General features: G+C 36.4%; 1 protein-coding gene across 1 annotated transcript; it reads left to right on the top strand.

The window, feature by feature from the left end:
• Nucleotides 1–4,868: 4,868 nt before the first annotated feature.
• Nucleotides 4,869–7,432, top strand: cxcr2 (chemokine (C-X-C motif) receptor 2). Its single transcript, XM_079618713.1, has 2 exons — nt 4,869–5,025; nt 6,316–7,432. The coding sequence occupies exon 2, from the start codon at nt 6,338–6,340 to the stop codon at nt 7,361–7,363; it is 1,026 nt and encodes a 341-aa protein (XP_079474839.1). The 5' UTR covers nt 4,869–5,025; nt 6,316–6,337; the 3' UTR covers nt 7,364–7,432.
• Nucleotides 7,433–12,177: the final 4,745 nt, after the last annotated feature.

Below are 12,177 nucleotides of genomic sequence, written 5' to 3' on the forward strand. Positions count from 1 at the left end.
ATTTTTTTAAAGTGGCAGTCGAGGCCGCATCCCTAATTTTGAGATAATGGCAGTCGAGGCCACTTCTGTGTTTTGTGTGATATGTGACATTTTAAATGTTCAAACAAACATGTGACATTATTTTTAGTTACTTTTATGGTTTTGTTGGTTATACTTTTTATTTAATCTGCTCATTTTTATATTTTTCAGTTTTTAAAAGCTGAAGTCAAAACCTAACACCCATTGGAGTCACAGAATCAGTGTTTTGAATTGGTTTGGTATACTAAAATATTGTATAATCTCTGTGTCACTTGTTGATTTTTGAGCTCAACAGAGAGAGAAAAAAAAGATGTGCACTGATTGAAATGTCACAGACAGAACCAAAGCCCATAGAGGCTGAGGTGAACATGTTTTAGTAAGGTTTTTATTTAGCATCTTTGCATCTTTAACAAGCCGCTCGTCCAAGTTATGATTGGCGAAGCTTACTGAATCAGTCGTTCTCAAGCTTTTTGACTCCAATTGACTACAAATTTGAAAGCCCACATAGCCCTAATTTTGTTGTCAATTTTAGGGCACTCCTACTATCGTTTCTGTTAAATAAAATAGTAACTAAAATAATTATAATTTAAATAATTGCATTTCAAAAACTTTAAGAGCTGAATGTTCTTCAGTTAACCAATGAATTACATGACTCTTCCAACTATTCATAATTTACAAGGATTTTTTTAAAAGAGCTTTAAAGAGTAAAATGTATATTTATTATAAAAAATACTGATGGCTTTTTAATTTTTTATTAATTTACATGACTTTTCCAGGACTAAATCACACTTCCACATACAGTATATCCAGGTTTTCCAAGATTGTGTGAACCGTTTCTTCATTGGAATCAAACAGTTGTTGAGGGGGTGAATTAAAATAAGAACTATGGTCTTTTGTCTTTTTTAAAAATAATTTTAAATCATCTTGAGGCCCATTTGGATGTTTGCTGAGGCCCTCGTTGAAAATCACTTTAAACTTGAAATAATTTTCAAAATCAACTGCCTTTCTTTTATCACAAACCACATCGTCCGCTGTGGGACGTCTTCTCTCAAAAAGAAAAACATTCACCCGTGTGAAAACGAGCATCCACTCTTGCAGTTTTTTACAGTCGCTAGGACACATTTCTCAATACTTGGGTCACTTTTTCAAAACTCTTCACACAGTTCTCCTAACCAACTTTGAGCTCGGCACAGCAGTTCCTTTCACATTCAAAATGCACTAAAACTACCAAATCACTTCATACATGTCTCAAATCAACATATTCTTCCAGAACACTAGCAAAAGTTGACAGCCAACAAACACACTTTATCACCCACAAAACAATGACCTAAAAAACACTAACAACAGGAGCATTATACAATGTTTTCCTCTGTAAATGCTTTCTTTCTTCTACCTCTCTACTGTTTAGAATTCACTGCAATATAATGTTACTGGAATGAATCAGACATGATGCAGTATGCCATACTTTATTTATTTTATGCCTTTTTTTTTGCACTGAGTAATTCTAAAGTACAAACATTTGTCCACGGTACACACCATCCACCGATACAATAGGAATCAGCTGTGGTTGGTCCAATTGTTTTTATACCATTTTAATATATTTCATTACAATATTACTGTAGAAATGTGACAAAATGCTGTCATATACAATTTTGTATTATGTTATTGTTTTGAACTTAAGTTTAACAGTTTTGAGATCAGTGTGTAAGCATGTGCAAATTGGCCTGTAGATACACAGAGTTGCCGCGGTTGTTGTGTCGAAGTGAGAAAATAATTAATGTAATTTGAAAGATGTAGTCATTGAATGTATTTTGTGCCAAGCAATGATAAATGATCTAAAGTTTAGCCCACATATACCCTGTGTGAAGAGTTTTGAAAAAGTGACCCAAGTATTGAGAAATGTGTCCTATAGCGATTGTAAAAAACTGTAAGATAAATTCATTTAGTTTTTAATGTTCATCATTGTTAACCCTGCTCCGATTAGAAAGCATCACTAGAGTGACAATTTTAGTGAACGGCCATAATCACTGTAGCAACTGCTAGGATTTGTTACATTACATTACATTTGGTACATTACATCCCAAAGATATAATTCCGCTTCTCTAAAAGGGTACAACCAAATTGAACTATCCCTTTAAAGGCAAATCATAACACTCGGCGGCCATCATTCAGTCGGGCAAGTACAGTTCCTATCTATTTGACTGGGGAAACATCAAATTCACCAATATCCACCAAGCTTACGATTAAATGTCAAATGTGAAATCAATCACCAATGAAATCTGACAAAAGAAGTATGTCTGAATTCACAGTAGACTACTCATAGAAGGCAAGATTCAAACTTCTTCCAGCAAGATTCTGCAGTTTGCGATGGACATTTACGATGGACATTTTACTATCCCATGAGGCCACAGAAGAGGATTTATGAATGTCAGTGAGGCGACGCAACTGATGCTGGTCACATGATAATGACAACATGGCGAATGTAGTACGTACAGATTACATGCATACTACACACATTCGTATTATAAAGAATGTACTTTTTTAGTGGTCGCAAAGTAATTACTTATTGAAAATAAGTACCTACTCAAGAGAGTATGCGATTTCGGACAAATCCAGTGCCAGCAATCAAGCTTCTAAGGGCAGCTGCAATGACACAATGACTTTCCCAACTGTCGATTGGCTTTTTTCTTAAGAAGGCGGGACTTCTTCAGCCATATTGCATGTTGCACTTTCTACCATTCATGAGTGCACCTTCTTTGGCCGTGTTCCAGTCCACTTTTAGACACACACTTGCGAACTTCCCTAAGCACTTCCCCTCGGGGGAATCCCTGCCGCCATTTTGAAGTGCGTCCCACTTTATGAAGTGGACGAGGGAAGTTAATATGGACAGACCCTCGCTCCCTTGATTTTGACAGAGGGAGCGAGTCTTTATGGTTGTGTTCCAGTCCAAAATTGTCATGCCCTTCACTCGCTAACTTCCCTCCGTCTCGTTCACTCGGATGTACGTCATTGCTTACGTTGCACGAGTGCCCACTACTGGTGGAAACTGCAATGGACTGAATTGGGACGTCCTTAGCCCTTGATCACTTGGAATCAGCTGGACTTGATTTATTATTTTACATTTTTTCCCTTCAAGAATTTGTTTAATGCAGCATCCAAATGTATATAGGTGTGCTTGGGTTGTTTTAAATTAAAAAAATTATAATTGATATATCATAGAGTTGTTTGTTGTGGCGGTGATTAGACTGCATTGTGGGACATAAAGCTGAAGTGTACATATGAAGTAGACTCGGTCAAAATCGAGGGAACGAGGGTCTGTCCATATAAACTTCCCTCGTCCACTTCACGAAGTGGAACGCACTTCAAAATGGCGGCAGGGATTCCCCCGAGGGAAGTGCTTAGGGAAGTTCACAAGTGTGTGTCTAAAAGTGGACTGGAATGCATGTACACTTCAGGCAGCTCCATATACCACAATGCAACATGATTGTGACATCAATGCATTTGCATTTAATTTACCCCACCACAAACAATTCTATGATATATTTTTTTGGTTTTAAATGTAAACAACTCAAACATACCTATATACATATATAATGCTGCATTAAACAATTTCGTAAGGGAAAAAAATAAATAATAAATCAACCCCACAGTGCAGGGATAGGCAACTCCGGTCCTGGAGGGCCACTGTCCTGCAGAGTTTAGCTCCAACCCTAATCAAACACACCTGAACAAGGCAATCAATGTTTTCAGGATTACTAGGGCTGCGTTCCAGTCCACTTTTAGACACACACTTGCAAACTTCCCTAAGCACTTCCCCTCGGGGGAATCCCTGCCGCCATTTTGAAGTGCGTTCCACTTCTTGAAGTGGACGAGGGAAGTTTATATGGACAGACCCTCGTTCCCTCGATTTTGACAGAGGGAGCGAGTCTACTTCATATGTACACTTCAGGCACCTATATGTCCCACAATGCAGTACGATTGTGATGTCACCACAGATCGCGTCTTCACCACCACAACAAACAACTCTAGAACTCAACAATATTTTTTTATTTAACCCAAATAAAACCCAAACACACCTTTATACATTTGGATGCTGCATTAAACAAATTATTAAAGGGAAAATAAATGTAAATAATAAATCAACTCCAGCTGATTTCAAGTGATCAAGGGCTTAGGACGTCCCAATTCAGTCCATTGCAGTTTCCGCCAGTAGTGGCACTCGAGCAATGTAGGCAATGACATACATCCGAGTGAACGAGACGGAGGGAAGTTAGCGAGTGAAGGGCATGACAATTTTGGACTGGAAAGCAGCCTTTGTATATGTTTGTAAATGTTTTTCATTAGATGGTGATAAAAAAATCTTTGCCAGTTACTATTCATAAAGTCAAATGGAATGAAAAAATGGCTCATTTTGAACTATTTAAAATTGATGTTAAAAAATATTTACAAACAATATCCAAAAGCAAAAACTTGCTATATAGTGGTTTAGGCCTCCAAAGTTTTTTCTGTAAAATGCCCTACGAACCTGAAGTGCAGTTTGTTCACAAGCCAATGAGATTTTGTTGTGGGCAGAGCTGCCATAGAGTCGCGGTCACTATACTTAAAATAACTTTTAGCATTTTAATGACTATGGACACATGTAGGCCTACTAGTGTATAGTGTGTATTGTGTATTTTTTATATCACACAAAAGCAACATGACATGACCTACTGCGTATCACTAATTGCTAATACATGAACCGTTGTAAAGCTGTTTTTTTGTGTGTGTCTTGTGAAACTGTGGTAGGCTACTGATAATATCTGCTCTCTCCTTTTTTTTTTTTTTTTTTTGAGTATTCATGCAGGAAGGAAAGGGACGTGGTAGTAATAATCAGTTGTTTTCAAACCTGTCTTTCTCAGAAAACTGCGAGAAATCAGTCAGTAAGTATCTGATAATTTCCACTGAATGATTCCTAAACCCAAGATTGTCAGTCTTGAAAATCTCAGTAAAATCACAGAAGATAAAACGGTAAGAGAATACAAATATTACGTGTTTTTCAGCTTTTAATTGGGTTAAAGATTGGGATGTGTCAGTATGACTTACTGTGAAATATTTCCTTTGAATTGTCGAAGTATACTTTTAGATTTATGCATTTAAGTGTACAATATAACATTCAAAAGTTTATGCATCCTTATTGAATAATTAGTCAAGTCAAAATGTATTTATATTGCGCTTTATATAATACAGATTGAAAGCAGCTTAAGAAACAAGAATATAACAGTTAATGTTTTGAAGATCTTCAATAATTACATTTTACAATTTCAGCTCTAAAAGACAACAGACCTTATTCAGAGCAGCGCCATGACATTTGGAAGCGAGGCTGTGAGGGATAGACGTACCATCTTTTCAATGGCATCCGCTATAGAAAGCTGTATAAACTCCACAACTCATGTTGTCTAGAGTTTTTTGTCTTCTGAAATTTCTTGGAAAGACATTTTTGCAGTGTTTTGTAAGCAGAACGATCCAAAAACGCATTAAATAACAGAACAACCCTGAAGAGATGTATGTCTATCCCTCACAGCCTCACTTTCATTAAAAGATGGCACTGCTGTATTCAGTTTAGTTCAGTAACTGTATGTGATTACTGCAAAGTCCATTAGTTGTGAAGCAAACTCAATTCAACTATAAAGCAGCTCTTCACAGCTCAAGTCAGTTTAGTGTTGATTCGGGTTAGTTAGTTCATTAACAAGCTTAATTCGGCTAGAACATTTTGCAAGCAATTTTGCGTTTAAAAGACGTCTAATAGCCGTCCAAACACAGTCCAGACATCTAGGTTAAAACAAGGCCAAATTTGGGCTGTCAGTGAAATAGACGTCTAAACCATAGCCCAAGAATAGAGTAGTCATCAATAAGATAAAGATATTAAATGAGTGAAATAATGAAACCAAACACCTCGTAATCACTGTTTACTTTGCTTAAATGATGGAATATCATACATTTCGCAAGTTTTTTTTGGCAAAAACGATGTGTAACCAAATTCAAGGTTATTTTGGCTAGAAGTGGGTGACTCATAGCCGGACTATATCGGCTCTACCTAGACGGTGAAATGACGGCCATTGCATATATGCATATGAGAACTGTTTAGTTTAAACCATTCAAAATAAATAGTTTACATTTAATAAATAACATATAGTGATTCACACACACTGTACAGTATATCTTTTAATATCAGTATAACATTTGATTGGTAGTGCATCATATTTTGTACACTTCTCAATCTAAAAATGCTGGTCTTAATAAACTTTTCGTCCCCTGCAGTTGGCGGCCAAACTCCTTAAACATGGATGTTACTACTTCAGATTACATGTACCATAACTTTATGACTCCCTGCCCGGCCAACTTTCAGCATCTGAACAGCACGGCTTTGGTCCTAGGCTACATCCTCGTCTTCTGCCTGAGCTTGCTGGGCAACACCGTGGTGATATTCGTGGTGTTTTGCATGGAGAACCGCAGGACGTCTACTGACGTTTACCTGATGCACCTGGCCATAGCCGACCTGCTCTTTTCTTTGACCCTCCCGTTCTGGGCCGCATACCTTCACGTCGGCGACTGGGTGTTTGGCACCGTTATGTGCAAACTGTTATCAGGCATACAGGAAGCCACATTTTACTGCTGTGTCTTCCTGCTGGCATGCATTAGTGTTGATCGCTACCTGGCCATCGTGAAAGCAACCCAATTCCTCAACCAAAAACGTCATCTGGTTGGCATAGTGTGTGCTTTGGTGTGGCTGTGCGCCCTTCTCTTGTCCATTCCCGTTATGGTGAATCGTGATGCCTTTCTGTCCGGTGACACTGAGTACATGTGTCATGACAATGTGACGGTGGAAAGCATGGAAAACTGGAGGTTGAGCCTACGGATTCTCCACCACACTTTGGGATTCTTCCTCCCTCTTGCCGTGATGCTGTTCTGCTACGGTTTCACCATGTGCACACTCTGGCGCTCGCGCAACAGCCAAAAGCAGAAGGCCATGCGGGTCATCTTGAGCGTCGTTCTGGCTTTTAACGTCTGCTGGTTGCCCAATAACATCACAGAGCTCTTAGACAACCTGATGCGATCCGGCAGAGTGATGGAAACGTGCAAGCTGAGGGACGACTTAGACGTGGCCTTGTATGTCACGCAGGCCATAGCTTTCGGACACTGTGCGATAAACCCCATCTTGTATGCTTTCATTGGGAAGAAATTCCGCAACCAACTCCTGACTTCTCTCTATAAGAAAGGCCTGATGGGGAGAAGCGTGTTGTTGAAATATCGAGTGGGATCTGTTCATAGCACTGGGAGCTCAAGGCACACGTCAGTCACACTGTAGTTAACCACAGTTCTCTCATGAGGGTACAAAAGCCTTTTGCTTCTGCTAAAGAAATAGTTTCGACAAAAATGCAAAAATTACAGAATTTTCTTTTTTAAGTACACTGGTCCTTTGCTTCTATGCAAACTAAAATATTTTTTTCTTTTTTTTCTTTTTTCTTTTTTTTTAAGTATAGCAGTTTAATTTACAAGGTATAGACTACACCAAGTTTGTGAATCCTTTCCTGGTGATAATGATCATCAAATTTTTTCTTTTTCTTTTTTGGTTTAAGGTGACATGCCACGCTTGTGCGTTGAACACTGTGGGTTCATATCAAAAATGATCTGTGAAAAACACTTTGCACAGGTTTCATATTCTGTCAGAACAGAATAACTGATGAAAGTAGAGATAGTCCATATTCATCTGTATTTTTGCCGGTGTTGTATACAATTTTGTAAAAGCCTCTTATATACTCACCAAGGCTGCATATATTTGATCAAAAATACAGTACACTGTAAATAGTTGAAGTTCAAAAGAACAGCATTTATTTGAAACATTGATATTTCATTATATTATAAAAGTCTTAACTGTCACTTTTAATCAATTTAATGTGTCCATGCTGAATGTTATATATATATATATATATATATATATATATATATATATATATATATATATATATATATTACTGACCAAACGTTTGAACAAAGTGTGTTTAAACTTTTTCTTTGTTGTTGCTTGTTTCAGGGCATGCTATTTTTCTTCTTACTCTAATGATGTAAAAAGCAAATAACTGTGTTGACTGCTTCACAGCTGTAAATAAAGTTGTTTCAGAAAAATAAAGTTCTTACACTTCTACATTAAACTGTGTTGAGAAATCGGTCTGCTCTGAGTCATGCAATGACATGATTTCATAAATGTCTCCACTTCCCCTCGACAACAGAGAGAAGTGAAGCAACCTATTTTCTTCCTTTACAGGTCACAACCCCAAAAATATTACAACATAATGCACACACAAACAGACATAGAAAATAAAGGTATGCTACTTCCTGTATATGCCACTAAAATACTGATAGTGTTAATATATTTTATTCTTTAAAAATTATATACATTTTCTAGATTTATGGCTATGTCGACTAAGTGTTAACCAAGCTAAAATGACACCTGTACATGTGACACATCATCCATAGATGTGGTTTGCATAAATAAATTCTTGAGAAATGGAAACAGGAAAAGATACTTTTGAAACACAATCCAATTCTGTTCACTCTGTCTTTGTGCATAAACAAACTCTTCTCTAATTGTTAATGCTATATCACATATAATATTTATCTTCATTACACCTGTTATCAGTGTGTGTGGATTAAGGAAGATAATTTGTTTAAAACCACTGCCTTGGAACATTGGTGGTTATTCTGCAATAATAATACTAATGATCAAATCTAAAATAACTATAATCCAAAACTATGTGACAAAGTATGTTTTAATTAACTAATAATGTGGTAAGCACATTTTTTTTTAAAAATTGTTTTCAGAAGAGTACAGGATGTGGCTTCACACTTTTCTTTCCATTGTATTCAGCTTATAAAAAAGAGGGTGATTGGAAAACATAAGACACAGATAAAAAAAATTTAGTTATAGTTTTTTTTACCCTGTGATTGTCATTAGTTATGAGGATAAAATAGAATAAGTGGATAAAAAATGTAAATATATAAAATACACACAATACAAAATAGACAATATGTTATATACAAATGCAAGGGGATGTCAATAAGAGGTATGGTGTGCTAATATAAAAAAATATAGGCTTATAGTAGTGCTCTGTATCGCACATGTTTATTGCCCAGTGGGGGCATTTAACTGTTCATGAGATGGATTGCCTGAGGAAAGAAACTTTTCTTGCGCCTGGCTGTTCTGGTGTTCAGTGACGGTAACAGTTCAAAGATGAAGTGGCCTGGATGTGTGGGATCAGGAGTCATTTTGCCAGCCCTTTTATTCACTCTGGATGAGTGCGGTTCTTGGAGAGTGGGAAGGGCTGTAGTCTTCTGAGGTCTGATCTAGCCGAGTCGAACCAGACAGTTACAGAAGTGCAGAGGACAGACTCAATATCTGCAGAAGCAGCTTCGCTGGCAGGTTTAACCTCCTCCGCTGGCGAAGGAAGTACAACCTCTGCTGGGCCTTTTCAAAATGGAGCAGAGGTGGACAAAGTACACAACTTCAGAGTAAAAGTACAGATACTACTGGTCAAATATTACTCCGTTACAAGTAAAAGTTGTAAAGACCGATTTTTACTTAAAGGACAAGTACAGAATTTTTAAAAGTACTTAAGTATAAAAGTAAATGTCAATGCATTGTTTTATTATTGTTGCATTGTTGCATGTAATAGCCACTTTACAGTACCGTATGCCTCTGAATCTCTGCCTACCTACCCTCATATCAATATCACATTTATTTCTAGAACACAGGTCCAGTCGTGGGATTGAATAAGTCACTCAATAACGTCCACAATGGTTTCGGACACACAAATGGCTGTTCCCATTTTTTTGGCTTTTACTATGAATATATGAGCCTTGTTATCTATAAGCTAGTGTGCTCCAAAACAATGACAAAATTCGCATTTAGAAGACCAAACCCAACGTTGAAAATTAAAATCATGTTGATGTCAGAATACAATGTCAGATTGACATTAATCTCCAACGTTGGACAGATGTTGTATTGTGGTTGAAAATCGGTTGACGTCAGAAACCAACATCGGTCGAGTTCGGACTTTCAGACTTTCATTTCCAACCAAAATGTAACCGAAATCATCCCTGACGTTATACTTTCTACTCAAGGACCTTGACAGAAATGTAGTGGAGTAAAAATTATGATATTTGTCCTTCAAATGTAGTGAAGTTGAAGTAAAAGTTTCCAGAAAAAATAATACTCACGTAAAGTACAGATACTCAAAAAGTGTACTTAAGTACAGTACTCAAGTAAATGTACTTAGTTACTGTCCACCTCTGAAATGGAGCCTATATGTGAGTGTCCCATGTCCGGACCTGAGAGATGGTAATGCCAAGGAACCTGAATGACTTGTTTTTTAAGGGGGCAAAGTTAAGTTTCATGACTTTATATATTTTTAGGCTATTGTAGCCTTCTGCACAGCCTTCTTATTATATCTTCTTTTTACTTATATTTTTATAATTGATATAATTATTGATAATTAAAACTGACATTTAACAAAAAGAGCAGGGTTGTGTTTCAATTTATCACAGTGAAGATAATCAGAGCACACATTGCCTGAACCACACACTGTAAAAAAAAAAAAAGTAACCACTCGTCAAAATATTCTAGTGACTGGTCACATCTAAATTTTTTAATTGGCCCAAGTAAAATTCTGTAAAATAAATTGAATTAATTGTTGCAATAGTCTGTTAACATGGGCTCAAGGAGAAATAATATGTCAGACTATTGAAAATTTAGATGAGACCAGTCACTTGGGGATGTAATTTTTTTTTACAGTGCATGTAGCATCTGGACCAATCAGACACACACAAATCATTAATTATATTTAATGAATAATCCAGCAAACTCATTCTCCCAACAAAGGTCTATGAAACTTCCCCCAAAACTAACATCACACATGAAGCTAACACACTGGCAGAACTCGGTGTCCTATTACAGGACACATTAAGATTGATAAGACTTTTTAACAAACTCAAAAAGGAATTTGCAGAGGGCTGTGACGCTCACTTAATTCTTGCTGAGAAGGAGAAATAAACCCTTTTAATCCTATATATTCTATATATAATCACATGAAAAATTTATAAATATGTGCAATTTTCCCATCTCATGATTTTCCTTTTATATGGTTTGGCTCATAAAAACTCTTTTGGATTAATGTTTCAGACTTGCATGGTTAACCTATAAAAGCATGTTTAGTCTCTATAAACTCCAATTTTCATCCCCCATTTGTTAATTTACATTACATTTTTCTAAATTTGTGACGCATTAGTATTATACGAATCTTGAAGATACACCCAATCAAATTATATATTCAAATGTTCTGCTAGAACACAAAGGGACGTAAAATCGAGACATGCAAGTATCAAACTTAGTCTCATTATTTGATACATTGAGTATCCTTACCCCTTGAAGAAGGGCGTGTTAGAACTAAACTGACTTAAATGTTTAGTCTAGTTAATAAAGTCTTGTTCATGTCACACGTAAAGTTGTCCGTGTCATTATATACTGGAGTCGCTAATCATGCAGATTTTTGGCTACAGGCTCTGAATACTGTACAGTAAAAACTTTTCCCATACCCCGGAAATGTACATTTCTCTATTAATCAATTAATAACCAATATTGAGGGTTCACAGGATGAACTGAGTAATTGGTTGTAATGTTAATGTAGCTAATGTAGTTAATGTATCAAGTTAATCCGATTAACTGATCCAAATATTCATAATCAATTATAACAAGTAATGAATGATTGATTATCAATATTTCTTAGAGCTAATTTGTTACACACATATGAATATGTTTCATATTTTTAAAATCATGTAACACATATTATATAATGCAATGAATTATAAACAGTAGAGAGTGTCGTTCTTTTTTTGTAATGACATTTTAACTGTCAAGTTGACACAAACAAGTGAAGTGATACTTGTAGCCTACTAGAAAAGCCTGATTTAGGGCATGTCAAAATCTGGGCTGCTATAACACAAAGGTCATAGATGTGAATCATAAACTGGAGACATCCATCAATGTGCTCTTGATCATAATCACAATCACAGGTTACCAATGGAAATGTCACTGCTTGTCATTCAGAATATGACATGTTTACTATT

The sequence above is a fragment of the Phoxinus phoxinus genome (genome assembly GCF_949152265.1).
Source record: "Phoxinus phoxinus genome assembly, chromosome: 7".
Classification (NCBI taxonomy): Eukaryota; Metazoa; Chordata; class Actinopteri; order Cypriniformes; family Leuciscidae; genus Phoxinus; species Phoxinus phoxinus.